This window comes from Colius striatus, chromosome 12 (assembly GCF_028858725.1).
Source record: "Colius striatus isolate bColStr4 chromosome 12, bColStr4.1.hap1, whole genome shotgun sequence".
NCBI classification, from domain to species: domain Eukaryota; kingdom Metazoa; phylum Chordata; class Aves; order Coliiformes; family Coliidae; genus Colius; species Colius striatus.
In genome coordinates, this window is record NC_084770.1 from 27,716,877 (window position 1) to 27,732,538 (window position 15,662).

Sequence of the window (15,662 nt, forward strand, 5' to 3'; positions counted from 1 at the left end):
ATTAAGCTATTGCTTGGGAAGAGTTTGTGCTGGAATTCAGTACAAAGAGCTCCATGAAATCATCTCATCTTCCATGTTTGCTGTTTTCCCGACATTGTGTAGAGAATAGTGCACAAAGAGCTGGGCTCCTGCTGGCAAGACAGTGAGAGAAAGCCAGAAGGAGTCTCTGCAAGGGCTCCTGCAGTGGAAAGGTGGGTTTCCTTTGGGTGATTAGAACACTTGATGATTCAGCTTTTCCCACAGGCACCAATTCCAGCTTGGGAAAATCCAATGTTGAGATGAACACTGCTAACAGTGGAGGCCTGTTCCCACCATACCTGTTGCCTCTCTCTGGAGCCGCTCGGTGCTTGCTCAGGGTTGCAGTGTCCTGGGTTTGGGCAGCCCAGAAGGGGAAAGGCTGGGAATGCAGTGAGGCTGACCAGCAGGGCAGGTATTTCCCCTGTGTTGGAGCAGCTGTTGGCATTATAGCTGTGTCCTTCTGGACCAGCATCCTTCTGCAAGGCACCCTGCTGCCAGAGCATATGGGCAGTGTTACAGGGCATGATGTGCTACAGAACCTCTTCATCATCCCCAGCATGCTGTTACCTGCTTCTGTCTTCTCTTAAGAGACTGGAGTGAAGCTGAAACCAGCCTGTTGTCACAGTACCCAGGGGAGAGCGTGTGAGATGAAGTCAGATTTGGCGTAGTTCTTGGCCAAGTCCAGAAAAAGAATGGAGGGAGTATGAGGAGGAAGCAAAAGTTTGTCTAAGGAGTGGTTTGCTGGCCAGCTCTGCTGACAGCACAGCTCAGACCTGATGGGATTGCCCAGGGCTGGCCCGTAGCCACGTTAAGGGTGTGTCAAGGTTTCAGGTGTGCTGGGAAGTTTCTGCAGTGTTTAGCAAGGCAAGATCTGATGTAGCTGTAGTCTGCAAGTTTAGTTTCGGTTCTTGGGGTTGCATTAGAGACATGAAGTTCTCTTGCACCCACAGGCATGAGAGCCTGTAAATCTGGCAAGACAGAGGAGGTGTCCAGCTGTCCCAGACAGGGAACAACCTGCTTTTCAGAAACTACCTCTGGCTAGAGCAGAGGCATCCCTGCAGACAGCCTGCTTGGCTGTAAGAAACGCCCCACGAAGCAAGGACTGCTGTGCTTTGTTTGCTGTGGGAAAGACTGAGCTCCTTGATAGGAAAAGAATAGGGAGAGTTACTAACACTGCCAGCCCTGGGGCTTACTGCTGCTCGCTTTGAAACCCAGTCTGAAGGTTCTGTAGGACTGATGCAGCTAATTGTTTCTGCTCTGGTCTCAGTCCTGTTGCATCCTCAGCTTTGCACCCATCTCCTGTGGTGATGTAGCTGGTACTTGGCCTGTCAGATTGAAAGTACATCTGTGTTCCAGGAGGGATCCACGTTGCCAGACACAAACTTCTCAACCACAGAAGCCACATAAAGGAAAGTATGGCGAAAGGTCAGAGATAACTCGAGCTGTAAGACATGCCAGTCGTTAGCAGCTTCACTGTTGAGCTATCAGGCTTGAAGAGCCTCAAGCTGGTTGAGAACAAACTGAGGCTGGTGGGGCAAAGAGCAGGAATCACATCAGTTTTATGAGCAGAAGCCAAAAATTCACGGGGAGATTCCCATGTAGGAAGCAGAGGAGCTCCTGGGTTACATGACGACAGCTGGGCATGTTGTGTAGAGGGAATGAATAAATCAACACACCCTGAGAGCTGATGCAAAACACTCACTAAAACCGATACCATGCTGCTTCAGCGGTGCCTCCACTCAGAAAAGGGAAAGGCACTGGCAGTAAAATGCTTGGTTCAGAACGTGCCCACTCCTGTGCCTCACAATTTGCAATTCTCCTGTTGTTTTGATGGGTTTTGTTCATTTTTTTCCTTCTAAGAAGCTTTTCCATCGAGCAGCCCCTGTAGTGGTACTTGCTTCTTCAAGGGAGCAGCTTCAAGGGGGCATTTGGCTCTCCAGTGGGATTTCAGGGAAGCAGTTCACTTGCTGACTAGCTCTCTCTCTTTGGGAAACTTGTACCCAGGACAAGCAAACTGGTTTACATCTTCTTTTTGTGCCCAGCAAATGGGCTCAGGCTGCCTGTTATCCGTGAAAACCGCTGCTGTGGGAAGGGCAGCGCTCCCCAGGCTGTGCCACCCTGCCAGGGAGTTACATCTGCTGTTTCCTGGCACAAAGAGCTTGGGTTTGGGGGCAGAGTGGGCAACCTGACACTTCACTCTTTCTCTAGCCATCTGCCAGTTGGTTGCCTCAGTTTTGGAAGTGACTGAAGGCAGCCCAGTTAACGAGTGTTACTGAGACCCTCAGGCCAGGTTTGTTTGGCAGTAGATCTGTGATGAGTGTTTGCAGATCTTTCATTTTACATTTTGTTCTGAAGTATCCAGCCCATGAAATGGGACCAGTCCTTTTCCTCCTTTGTGTCTCAGACCCTTTTTGAAACATACATCCATATAAAGTCGGTTCTTGTGTGGCTGTGTCAACTGAATGTGAAGAAGAGGTGATCTTCTTGTCATGATTTCATATGTAGGAGTGGTTGCTGTTTGCTGATGTCTTGTCCCATCCTGTCCCTCCCCTATCTCCCCCCCAACCACTGTCAGAAGTTTTTGATGTCGATCTTTGAAGCACTGTACAAGCTGTGACTGGATTGAGCCCTTTTGCAGCTCCTCTAAGGTAACAAACACTGGCCTGATTTTATGAGTAGGGGAAATCAGATGAACCTCGATGAGATTTGGGGGTTTTGGTTTAAAAGGGAGTGGAGGGAGAGCTTTCTGACACTCCCAGTTGTACAGAGGGGCTGTTTAGGGCTTGCATGCTTGGTTAACCTCACCATGGAGGTTTTGGTCAGAAAAAAGAGGGGAAGAAACACATAGTTGTAGAAAAGACTGTTTCATGTCTGCCTCGTGTTCAGGTTGTGACAGTCAGAGAGCTCACACCTATTGAAAAGCCTTAGGATATGGTTTAAAGCAAGTTGTTGGGAGTTCAGGGGATATTTCCACCCTTCTGCAATAGGATGGGTTTGCCACATGGAGGCAATACACGGCTGGGTTGTATCTGTGCTGCCTGTCGGACTTCTGTTTTCGTGCTGTGGCTCAGCAGCTCTGTGTCTTTGCCACTTGTAGCTCGTGTATGCTGGTGATCTTCTGTGCTGTCGGTTCAGAGCTGCTGCTGGCAATAGCTGGAACCTTCTGGCTGGGGAGAACATGTTCAGACAAGTGCTGATCAGGCTGGAAGAAGCTGCAGAGCAAGCGCCGGCCAGGCTTCATTTGTTTGTTGTAATTGCCACTTTCACCATGAGAGCTAGCTTAAAACACAGACACCATTATGAAAGTCAAAGTGGGTGGTTGCAAGAAAGGATTCCATCCACTAATTTTTGCTGTTAGCAGACTAGCAGAGTTTCCCCATGTACATAAGTGCCTAGGCCTGTTCAGAGGGATTGGTCAACATGGAAAGTTTAATTCTAGGCTGGAGTGTGAGGCAAGTGGTCTTTGCACTTTATAAAGGACAATGTCACTGCTAGGTAGAGTGTGTGTAGAAGGGCTCCTGAAACGTGCCCCAGAGGGGAGCAACCTGAAAAGCTGAGGTGTGCAGCTACAACTGGAGGTGGAAACCAACCCCCCACCAAGTCTACAAAGTTCTGTAGCATGGAAATGTGTTTCCCTAGTTGATTTAGCAAGATGTGGCTCGTGAGGAGTACCTTTGACGTGGTCTCTCTGCCAGTAGCACAAAGTGCATTCAGTTTGTGGAGTTCCTCTGGTCATTGCTGGTGAAGAACAGCACTTCTGTGCCTCCAGGTCAGTGTTAACAGTCCAGGAACCCGCTGGAAGATCAGAAAGTCACAGGTATGTCTGTGTTAATTCGTTCTTTGTGCTGGTCACGTGGATCAAATCCCTGGTTACCTGGCAGGTCCTGTTTGCCTTGGCTTGAGTCTTTTGCCTTTTGTTTCTCACAGTCAGTGTATTGATCAAATTCTGTGATTTCACTCCCTTCTCTTTCATGTTTTCACCTGGGCATAAGTGGGCTGTGAGTACAGAACAACATTTGGCCATAATTGCAGAGTTGGCTTGGTTTTCCTGTTTGAGAAATGGTCTGATGCCATCCTGAGCTGTGAGGTAGGCAGGTTGAGGAGTTTCTGGGCGACCCACACATCCCAGTCCCCACTGAGCTGTCTGAGTCAGCGTGGAAGGGAATCCCGAGACTGGGTCGGTGAGACAAGGCAACTATTTTCCTGTCTGGTTCTGCCACACGAACTGCAGAGTACTTGACTCAGCTCATCTGGCATGAAACACTTTCAGATCAGGAGTGTGACTGTGAGATGGGCTCTAATTGTCATGACAATCAGCCCTAAGATGTAAAGACCTCTGTAGAAATGAGAATTGTTCCCTCAGTGGGCCTCTGAGGTGCTCTACAGCTGGCAGTGCCACCAGGTCCTCAGGGGTGATGGGAAGGAAGAGTGACAACCAGCAAGTGTAATGTCAGTGTTTGGAGTTGCTTGCCTTCTTGTTATGAGATAGAGCAGAGCTTTGGAAAGGATGTACTAGCACAATTAGCATAGGTGTGATTCTTCAGCCCACAGCCTTTCTCTCTGCTGTGATGAAGGATTTGCACAGGAAGAAACCTTTCCATCTGCTGTTTTTCTTGGAGAAGGAGCCTGCTCTGAAGGATTTCCTCCATCCACATCCAGAAAGGTGATTAAAGAAAGAGATGACACCATAGTGTAGTAAAAGGGTAATTTTAATTGTCCTCCTCAGGCCAAGAGGAGAATATGAGGTAGACTCGCTGCAATATTAGTTGAGTGGATGAGTTATACCTCACTATTGCTTTTTATCTCACAAGGATAAAATCAGCAACAGCTGATTGTCATGTGCAATGACATTCTTCTTGTTCTAGCTTGTAAAAGTGGAGCCTTGTCCTTTCCTGTCCCTCCCAATGCTTGTGGTGGAGGGAACTGAAGATGACAGGTGGTGCCATGTCCCTTTGTAGCCTGGTCCTAAGCACTCAGGTACAAACAAGGAAATGGGGGGTGAATTCTCTAACAGGGAAAAGTCACCTGTTACAGTGACTGGTATCTCTGTTCTAGTTTTCTTATCTATATAGATATATGAGAGAGAACCTGTTACAGAAAGATTTTAACATCTAGGCAGCAGTAGCTGCCAGGTACCATCAGCAGGGACAATATTGTCTGCCCTGAAGAACTGGGAAGGCAGGCACAAAGACAATCCTGAAGGCTGAGGTTCATGGCAGGTAACCTGTTCTCAGGGGAATACTTGTGCCTCCTGCTAAGCTCCTGCTGGTCTGAGAGCACAGGCTTTTTTTGCCTATGGGGCAGAGAAGGAGATGAGCTGTGTGTAGAAACAGAGGTGCTGGATACGTGGATGCTTAAACACACAGAACCTTTGGTGCCTTTTCGTCACTGGATTGTTTTAGTGCAGTAAATGACACGTTATGTCATTCACATTATGTCATTGCCCTCGTGGGCAAGAAGCCAGTGGCAGCCTGGGATGCATCAAGAAGAGTGTGGCCAGCAGGTCGAGGGAGGTTCTGCTCCCCTCTACTCTGCCCTGCTGAGGCCTCATCTGGAGTCCTGTGTCCAGTTCTGGGCTCCTCAGCTCAAGAGGGACAGGGAAGTGCTGCAGAGAGGCCAGTGCAGGGACACCAAGATGATCAGGGGACTGGAACATCTTTCATACGAGAAAAGGCTGCAGGAATTGGGGCTGTTTAGTCTGGAGAAGAGGAGACTGAGGGGGGATCTTATTAACATGTATAAATATCTAAAGGGTGGGTGTCAGGAGGTTGGGACATCCCTCTTTTCTATAGTAGCTAGTAACAGGACAAGGGGTGGTGGGATGAAGCTGGAACACAAACAGTTCCACTTAAACATAAGAAAAAACTGTGTCAGTGTTTCAGTGAGGGAGCCCTGGCACAGGCTGCCCAGAGGGGCTGTGGAGGCTCCTTCCTTGGAGGGCTTCAAGACTCACCTGGACATGTTCCTGTGTGACCTGATCTAGGTGACCCTGCTTCTGCAGGGGGGTTGGACTGGATGATCTCTAAAGCTCCCTTCCAACCCCACCATTCTGTGATTCTATGTGTGAGCAATGAAAGTCAGCAGCATACAGTGCAGCGGACAGAGCAGGGTGCCAACGCTTCTATAGGCTTTACTGCATCTGTAATTGTTGCTTCCTCCCTCTGACTGTTGTCGTAGGTGTCTTTAATCCCATTCAGATTTGTTCTTCAGCTCCTCAGCAGCTGCTTTTTTTTTTTTTGCACGGTAAACTTTTGGTGCTCTTTTTATCTCTTAGAGCCAGTGATTGAAATGAAGATTACTCCCAAGTGCCCGCACTTCAGGGGCTGTGAAACTGTGGTAGTGCTTAAGCTTCAAATCAGCTGCTGCATTTGCATGGGCTGTGGGAGCTCAGTGCAGATGGCAGGGTACCGAAGCAAGTGCTTTGGCTTATTGGGATGACAGATGCTTTTACCCATGGAGTTACTGAAACTGCTGCTTATACTTTTGTCTCTTCCCTGATTTATTCCCTTTCATATGCCTGAAAGTCTTCAGCTCCGTTTCACTTTTCTCAGGAGAAGCAATAATGTGACGTTTAACACCTTGTATCTTGTTTTCTTTTTAAGAGATGAGAATGGTGCTCGTCAGGAGTCACTCATTAGATTTGTGAGCTGCTCCTTTCTGTGGGTGAGAGTGGTGGAGCTGCTCTGGGTTGAAAGGGCTGTTCTGCACGATTTATGTGTCTCATTAATATAAAAGTCATATTTTGTTTTTCAAATCATTGCGAAAAGGTCACGTTCTCAAGGTGGCTCTTTGCATTTCACAGAGTCACAGGGCCGAGTCCAACCACTCACTTCACACTGCCAAGCCCACCACTAAACCATGTCCCTCAGCACCTCATCTGTGCATCTTTTAAATGTCTCTAGGGATGGGGATTCCCACACCTCCCCGGGCAGCCTGTGCCGGTGTGACAACCCTCTCAGGGGAAAAAATTGTTCCTCATCTCCAATCTAAACCTCCCAGGGGGCAACTCAAGGCTGTTTCCCCTTGTTCTGTCATTCATTACTTGGCAACAGAGACTGACACACCACCTCACCACAACCTCCTCTCAGGGAGGGTCAGAGAGAGCTCCTCTCTCCCCTCAGCCCCTTCCCCAGCTCTGTGCCCGGCTCTGGCCACGCTGCAGCCCCTCAGTGTCCCTGTGGTAGTGAGTGAGGGGCCCAGCACTGACACAGCCCTGGAGCTGCAGCCTCCCCACGGCCCAGCACAGGGGACAATCCCTGCCCTGCTCCTGCTGCCACGCTGCTGCTGAGCCCAGCCAGGCTGCCCTTGGCCTCCTTGTCCCCCTGGGCACGCTGCTGCCTCCTGTTCAGCCGCTGGCACCAACCCCCCCAGGCCCTTTTCCTCCAGGAGCTTTCCCGCCCCTCTGCCCCAGCCGCGAGCAGTGCCTGGGGTTGTTGTGGCCCAGGGGCAGGGTAGGAGCGCGGGGCTGAGGGGCGGTGCGGGCTGAGCCGTGGCGTGTGGGGCTGAGGGGCGGTGCGGGCTGAGCCGTGGCGTGTGAGGCTGAGGGGCGGTGCGGGGTGAGCCGTGGCGTGTGAGGCTGAGGGGCGGTGCGGGGTGAGCCGTGGCGCGTGAGGCTGAGGGGCGGTGTGAGGCTGAGGAGCGGTGCGGGGCTGAGCCGTGGCGTGTGGGGCTGAGGGGCGGTGCGGGGCTGAGGGGCGGTGCGGGGTGAGCCGTGGCGCGTGAGGCTGAGGGGCGGTGTGAGGCTGAGCCGTGGCGTGTGGGGCTGAGGGGCGGTGCGGGGCTGAGCCGTGGCGTGTGAGGCTGAGGGGCGGTGTGAGGCTGAGGGGCGGTGCGGGGCTGAGGGGCGGTGCGGGGCTGAGCCGTGGCGTGTGAGGCTGAGGGGCGGTGCGGGGCTGAGCCGTGGCGTGCGAGGCTGAGGGGCGGTGCGGGGCTGAGGGGCGGTGCGGGGCTGAGCCGTGGCGTGTGAGGCTGAGGGGCGGTGCGGGGCTGAGCCGTGGCGTGTGGGGCTGAGGGGCGGTGCGGGGCTGAGGGGCGGTGCGGGGCTGAGCCGTGGCGTGTGAGGCTGAGGGGCGGTGCGGGGCTGAGCCGTGGCGTGCGAGGCTGAGGGGCGGTGCGGGGCTGAGGGGCGGTGCGGGGCTGAGCCGTGGCGTGTGAGGCTGAGGGGCGGTGCGGGGCTGAGCCGTGGCGTGCGAGGCTGAGGGGCGGTGCGGGGCTGAGGGGCGGTGCGGGGCTGAGCCGTGGCGTGTGAGGCTGAGGGGCGGTGCGGGGCTGAGCCGTGGCGTGCGAGGCTGAGGGGCGGTGTGAGGCTGAGGGGCGGTGCGGGGCTGAGGGGCGGTGTGAGGCTGAGGGGCGGTGTGGCGCTGAAGGGCGGTGAGGGGCTAAGCCGTGGCGTGTGAGGCTGAGGCTGAGGGGCGGTGTGAGGCTGAGGGGCGGTGAGGGGCTGAGCCGTGGCGTGTGGGGCTGAGGGGCGGTGCGGGGCTGAGCCGTGGCGTGCGAGGCTGAGGGGCGGTGCTGAGCTGAGGGGCGGTGCGGGGCTGAGCCGTGGCGTGCGAGGCTGAGGGGCGGTGCGGGGCTGAGGGGCGGTGCGGGGCTGAGGGGCGGTGTGGCGCTGAGGGGCGGTGCGGGGCTGAGGGGCGGTGTGGCGCTGAGGGGCGGTGCGGGGCTAAGCCGTGGCGTGTGAGGCTGAGGCTGAGGGGCGGTGTGAGGCTGAGGGGCGGTGAGGGGCTGAGCCGTGGCGTGTGGGCCTGAGGGGCGGTGCGGGGCTGAGCCGTGGCGTGTGAGGCTGAGGGGCGGTGCTGAGCTGAGGGGCGGTGCGGGGCTGAGCCGTGGCGTGCGAGGCTGAGGGGCGGTGCGGGGCTGAGGGGCGGTGTGGCGCTGAGGGGCGGTGCGGGGCTGAGGGGCGGTGTGGCGCTGAGGGGCGGTGCGGGGCTGAGGGGCGGTGCGGGGCTGAGGGGCGGTGTGGCGCTGAGGGGCGGTGTGGCGCTGAGGGGCGGTGCGGGGCTAAGCCGTGGCGTGTGAGGCTGAGGCTGAGGGGCGGTGTGAGGCTGAGGGGCGGTGAGGGGCTGAGCCGTGGCGTGCGAGGCTGAGGGGCGGTGCGGGCCTGAGGGGCGGTGCGGGGCTGGGGGGCGGTGCGGAGCTGGGGGGCGGTGCGGGCCTGAGCCGGGCCGTGTGGGGCTGAGGGGCGGTGCAGCGCTGAGGGGCGGTGCGGGGCTGAGGGGCGGTGCGGGGCTAAGCCGTGGCGTGTGAGGCTGAGGGGCGGTGTGAGGCTGAGGGGCGGTGCGGCGCTGAGGGGCGGTGCGGGGCTGAGGGGCGGTGCGGGGCTGCGGCGGCGCGCGGCAGGATGGGGCCGGGCGGCCCGGCGGGGCCTCGGCGCTGAGGTGAGGCGCGGCGCGGCGGTTCCTGCGGCGGTCGGGGGCAGCGGGCAGGGGCTGAGCTCAGAGGCGAGGCTGCCGGCGAGTGGCCTCCCCAGGCCAGCGGCCCGGCCCGTGGCTCGGCTGCTTGCGCACCGGGCGTTTCTGCCGGCCGCGGCCGCTGTCGAGCGCTGCGGCCCCGGGCGGAGGCTTAGGCGTGGGAGCCCGGCCGGGGAGGGGGCCTGGCCGCCCGCCGGAGGCCTGCGGGCCTCGCTTCTCGACCCTGGAGCTTGGGGATCTGGCTGGTGCGGGGCTTTCCCCTTACACTGTAAGTGAGCATCTGCGCCTCTCCGCTTCCCGGCCGCAACCGTCTCCCTGCCGGGAGCAGCGAGCCCGCCGGGCGCGGTGCTGGGGGTGCGGGGGATGGTGCTGTATCGTAACGCTCCTAGAGCCCTGCTTGTCTGGCTTTCTTCCCCCGCACTGCCCTCCCCGCGCATCCGTCTCCTTCCAGGCAGGCGTGTGGTCCCTGCAGGGCTGAGCCGGGCCAGCCTCTCGGTGGTGTCGGTAACGGGAGCGCGGGCTCCGGGCTTCAGCGCGACGCGTTCTCCTGCGGCGCCTGGGCCTCAGCCTTCATCCTCCTTCCTTGCAGTTGTTGGACTCCCGATGCCACCCCTCCGTCGGTTCTGCCTTAAGCTAGCACTATTAGGAGGTTGCTCCTGTCTAGTGAGAATGGTTAGAAGAAGAAAGTTTGCTTCTGGCAGCCTGAAGGGGCTCGCTTTGAGAGCTCGTGATGAGAGTGCTTCCCTGCAGCTCAGGTGTGGGGATTCCTTCCGCCAGCAGCTGGGAAGCTGCCTCTGCTTCAGGCCAGCCTTCCGTGGCGGTGGCAGGTGGAGAGTTTCAGTCACTCTGGCCAAAAGACACTGCACTCTGAGCAGTTTCTTTGGAAGCCCTCGGTGTATCCTCACCTGTAAGCTGCCTGTCCAGATTTGCTGCTAGCTGAAAAATGGTGTCTTGTTTGTGGAAAATAAGCTTATTCCATCCAAGTAAAAGACAATCATGATTTAGAATCTGTTTCAAAACAGCAACAAAAAGTATGTAGGTACCTAAATCTGACAAGTTTTGTTCCACCTGCTCTTTCACTTGGGGCTGAGATCCATGACCGTTTTGTCAGTGTGCTTCATGGAGCTGGTTTAGCCTTGGTGCCTGGTCCTGTTTTAAGGGAAATTAGCAGCATAAGCACTCAGGGTGAAGTTCAGGATGGGTGAATGCACGCCAGATCTGTTTTCTTAGAACCACTAATACTGTGGTAACGCTGCATTTTGCTTTTGTGTTGGTGAGGAGGTAAATGAGGCCTTGCTCTGGCTTGCCTCAGGTGCGAGGCTCTGAGTGCTGTTGGAGGCTTTTCCTGCCCTGCCTGTGGAGCCTTTCTCTCCGCTGCTTGCAGCTGTCTCAGACTTCACTCTTTTTCCTTTGCCTTTCATTTAGCAGATGCTTTAACTGAAACGCTTCCCAACTCACGGCACAATGGTGGTTGGTAAGAAATGTCCTTTGTCATCCAGTTACATGTAACTGGTGATGAACCTGGAAGCAGGGCTTGTCTTGGTTTGTACCCCTCCTACTTTTCTTTTTTGAGGCAGGTGGAGCAAGCCAGGCTATCTGGGGGTTTGTGATGGTTGTAACAGCGTGAGTAGCGTGCACCAGGAGAGCACTGGATGTGGCGGGGGAGATGCTCAGAGCTGCCACACAGCGGGCAGGACGCTGCTTTTCTGGGGAATGAGCCTTGCTTCTGCACATCCAGCTGTCTGCTTCGGTGCTTGTTAGCCCTTTGAGATCTGAATATATCCTGGCTGGGGACTAGTCTAGTGGCAAGTGTTTTTAGGAACATATCATCAGGAAGATGCGAGGCCTGGCACTGTTGAGTTTGCTTTTGCTGTTAGTACCTATGAGGAGAGACACCTGCAGTTTATATTTGAGATGAATTTGGTCTCTCCTGGCTGGTAACCAAAGTTCAGAAGGGTACCCAGGAGATCCTTGTTTTGCCCAGAGTTGAGTCACCTGCCTGCCTTGCCTTTGGGAGCCAACTGGTTTCATCAACAAAACCTCTGTGCCACGGGCTGCTCTGTGCACAGGTTCAGCTGTCACTGGTCCCCTCAGTTTCCTTTTGAGGAACTGTAGTGTTTCTCCCTTCCAGTAGCTGTTTATGCAGACTGTGTTCATGGAGTGATAATTTTAAGAGCTGTTGTCTAATAAATAGCCTTGTGAGGGGTATAACTGATTCTGGGGGACTTCAGTTGCTCCTAAGCTGAACAGTAGGAGCTAAATGTTACTGTATGGTGAAGTTATAAGGGACACAGGACGCTGGGGATATAGATGCCATTATGCTATGCTTCTCTTCAGATTAGCAGTTAGAGCTGTAACCTGGGCCACTGTCTCTGCTGATTTTGTTTTTAGTTTCTTTTTGCTGTTGTGCTGGTTTTAACATTTGTGACCTAAATGTTTTCCCCCTTGGCCTGGTGGCCACACAAACTGGCCAGTTCGGTGAAAGGATGTACACAAAGGAGTCTGAGAAAGTTTCTCTCTGATAATTGGTGACCTAAAGCCTGTAGGTCAGTCTGCCCACTTTTAAGGTTGAGGTCATCCTTCTGGTCGTGTGTGTGGTCAGTGGGGAGGCTGGGGTGGCTCTGCAGTGATCTCGAGATGTGCTGCTTGGACAGGGTTCTACAGCGCTGCCAAGGGCTCTGCAGCCACCAAGCCAAGCAAGCTGTGTTGCAGGCACAGTTAGGTAGGAGGCATCTGTCTCTTCTCCTGTGGGAGTTTAGCTGTACAAGGGTAATAGAATCATAGAAAGGGGGGAGGTTGGAAGGGACCTTTAGAGATCATCCAGTCCAACCCCCCTGCAGAAGCAGGGTCACCTAGATCAGGTCGCACAGGAATGTGTCCAAGTGGGTCTTGAAGCCCTCCAAGGAAGGAGCCTCCACAGCCCCTCTGGGCAGCCTGTGCCAGGGCTCCCTCACTGAAACAGTTTGTTCTTATGTTTAAGTGGAACTGTTTGTGTTCCAGCTTCATCCCATCACCCCTTGTCCTGTTGCTGGCTACTATAGAAAAGAGGGATGTCCCAACCTCCTGACACCCACCCTTTAGATATTTATAAATGTTAATAAGATCCCCCCTCAGTCTCCTCTTCTCCAGACTAAACAGCCCCAGTTCCTGCAGCCTTTCCTCCTATGAAAGATGTTCCATTCCCCTGATCATCTTGGTGTCCCTGCACTGGCCTCTCTGCAGCACTTCCCTGTCCCTCTTGAGCTGAGGAGCCCAGAACTGGACACAGGACTCCAGATGAGGCCTCATCAGGGCAGAGTAGAGGGGCAGAAGAACCTCCCTTGACCTGCTGCCCACACTCTTCTTGCTGCCCCCAGGCTGCCATTGGCTTCTTGGCCACGAGGGCACATTGCTGGCTCATATTTAGCTTATTATCAATCAGCACTCCCAGGTCTCTCTCTGCAGAGCTGCTCTCCAGCAGGTCACCCCCAGCCTGTCCTGGTGTAGGGGGTTGTTCCTTCCCAGCTGCAGGACTCTGCCCTGTCCTTGTTGAACCTCATGGTCTACAAATAAAAAAACCCCAAAACATTAAAGCCCGCTGGTCTGCAAGCCAGGAAGATGTGTGGCCAGTCTCAGTGTTTGCAAGGATTAGAACCTCAACATCCCCCTAGTATTTAACAATGTGTGAGGCTGGCTTCATGTACATCCACAGAGCAGGCTGCCTACCTACTCAGAGCACAGAGGAACAAAGGAATGTTTTCATGATCTGCCTCTCTCTTTTTAGACAAAACACGTTTTTTGCAAGGCAATAATCTGACACTGTTGGATTTTTTTGTAATGTGGTGGCCAGGCTGAGGCTGTCCCCTGCATCAGTGTCCACACACTTTTGCTTGTTTGGGCACAGCATGGTGTTTGGAAATGCAACCAAAAGCACCACGGAGCTGATTGATTTCTGTGTGTGTTTCTGCAGAGCACCCTGTGTGTTCTTGTATTCTTCATGCTCGCCACTGGTGAGCGTGGGGCTGTAGCTTTCTTGGGCTCATTGCCTCCTGAGCATGTTTGCATCACTGCTTTGCCTTACTGCTGCTCATGTGGGGATTTTTTCCCCCATGTCAGCTTAAGAGCTCTGCAATGGCTTCCACCAAGCTGTGAAAGGATCGACCTACTCAAACTGGTGTGGATGTCTGTAATGGAGGTCTTTGCCCACTGGCCTAATCTGGGCACAGCACGGTGTTGCTAATCAGGTGGAGAACTGTTATCTGTGGCAGAAATCTGCCTTATGAAGACTCTGAGCTGCCAGACTTGGTTGGAGCAGTTAGGGGATGTGTGAGTCATTGTTTTTGGGGGATGATGGAAGTTAATCATTCCTTTATCTCGGGGTGCGGCCGGACGTAGTGCGGGCTGCAGGACGGCTCTGGAGCAGTGGAAGCCACTCCTGCCATACCCCCACTGCCTGCTCTGGGCACTTTTCCTGTGCTGTCAGCAATGTCCAGGCCGTGGTGACCTGCTTTAAGAAACTGAATTGGCAGAAAAATTAACCAGAAATTAAAATGTCAGTAGATGAGGACGGCACAAGGCTTGAGTATCCCATTTCCTAATCATGTGTGGGAGCAGTTACTGTTCTTGCCACTTGTTTTTCTTCCTGGCAGATGGGTTTTTGACCAGGTTGGTTTTGACAGAAGAGCCTTAAATAAGGACTTTGTGTGTGATAGTGCTTCAGTGGGTAGCATTTTCAAATGGGATATATTTGGAAAAGTGTTTTTCAGGCTGCAATCCTCTACTTTCTTCCAGGTTTCTTTAAACTCAGCTTGCAGTTGAAAGATGGGAGAGATAGAAGGAACATACAGAGTCCTGCAGACTCCTGGCTCTCGTTTGGGTGTCCAGAAGACCACAGGAGTGAGTACCTTGGAGCCAGGACAGAACCTCTCCACTGCAATGGCATCGTCACCTGCCAAGAGCCACGAGCGGGACCTGCCAATCAAAATCAAGATGTTGGACAACACAGTGGAAGTTCTTGACATTGAGGTAAGAGAGGTTTAAACCTGATTTCAAGCACACACCACTTCTAAACATGCAGAGCTTGCAGGATGTGCTGCTATACGGGGCTGGGAAGTTATGAGGTTCCTGCAGGAATTCCATCCACAAGTAGATAAATGAGTAGCACATCTTGTTTTAGAAATCCTTTAAGTGTAACAGGCATTTTATGTTTTTAACAGACTTTAAATACAGGCACGTCCTGTAACAAGTAGCTTGAGCTCTTATTTACTTTGAGGGAACACCAACTGCCTTCTGTTCTTGCTTACCAAGCCACATGCAGGTTGTTGCCTTGGCAATTGGGAGAGCAGAAGAGCTGCTTTTTTCATTAGAAATTATTAAAGGGATGGATAAATAGTATCCTCTTCAAGTAGACTTGGTCCTACTTGAACGTTTTTGCTTGCTGCTTTGAGGCACCAGAGGAGTGGGCAGTGTTTCTGGGAGTTGGTATTTAAGAGTATACTTGCCTGGCAGTGGGGAAATGATTCTTGGGAGAGGCAGCCCATGCTCAAATTGGGGTGTCTCTATTTTTAAACAGCAAAACGCTTCTATTTTCCAAATTCTTGTTTCCCAGTGCTAACCTCAGGCTTCTCATTTTGGCTTGCCTAAAGATCTACTTGTTGGAAAACAACTCTGTTCTACTGAAGAGACTCAGATATTCCACGTTGGCATCAAACTGACTTTACAAATAGCACTCGTAGCCTCGGTTTGTTACATAGACTTAAACAGGTTCTTACAAATAGATTGAAAAGGTGTGGAGTTCTAAAGAAGCAGTGACTTTTGGGACTAGAGATTGCTCTGGAGATCTCTAGACTGTTGTGTACAGATTGCTGTCCAGCTGTTCAGCTCTCAAACATGGAATCCTTGAGCACACCTGGAGTACAGCAAACCTGTCTGTCCCTCATTTCCTGCATACAAAAAACCCCTCTCTTATTTTTAACTTGTTAGAATGTGTTTGAAATAACATCTGATGACTTTGGTATCAGGGGAATGGAACATCTTTCATATGAGGAAAGGCTGCGGGAACTGGGGCTGTTTAGTCTGGAGAAGAGGAGACTGAGGGGGGATCTCATTAACATGTATAACTATCTAAAGGGTGGGTGTCAGGAGGTTGGGACATCCCTCTTTTCTATAGTAGATAGTAACAGGACAAGGGGTGATGGGATGAAGCTGGAACACAAACAGTTCCACTTAAACATAAGAAAAAACTGTTTCAGTGTT

General features: G+C 53.4%; 1 protein-coding gene across 5 annotated transcripts in view; it reads left to right on the plus strand.

Annotated features, from left to right (window-relative positions):
* Window positions 1-9,041: 9,041 nt before the first annotated feature.
* FARP2 (FERM, ARH/RhoGEF and pleckstrin domain protein 2) overlaps window positions 9,042-15,662 on the plus strand; it is a 70,819-nt gene continuing 64,198 nt past the window's right edge. For 3 of the 5 annotated variants that reach the window (XM_062005857.1, XM_062005861.1, XM_062005862.1), the window contains exons 1-2: window positions 9,319-9,395; window positions 14,199-14,432. In XM_062005857.1, the coding sequence (XP_061861841.1) occupies window positions 14,229-14,432 (204 nt within the window). In that variant the 5' untranslated portion in view covers window positions 9,319-9,395; window positions 14,199-14,228. Of the gene's footprint in view, window positions 9,073-9,318; window positions 9,396-9,441; window positions 9,697-14,198; window positions 14,433-15,662 lie in introns of those variants that run through there. The other 2 variants (XM_062005859.1, XM_062005858.1) reach the window with 2 other exon arrangements.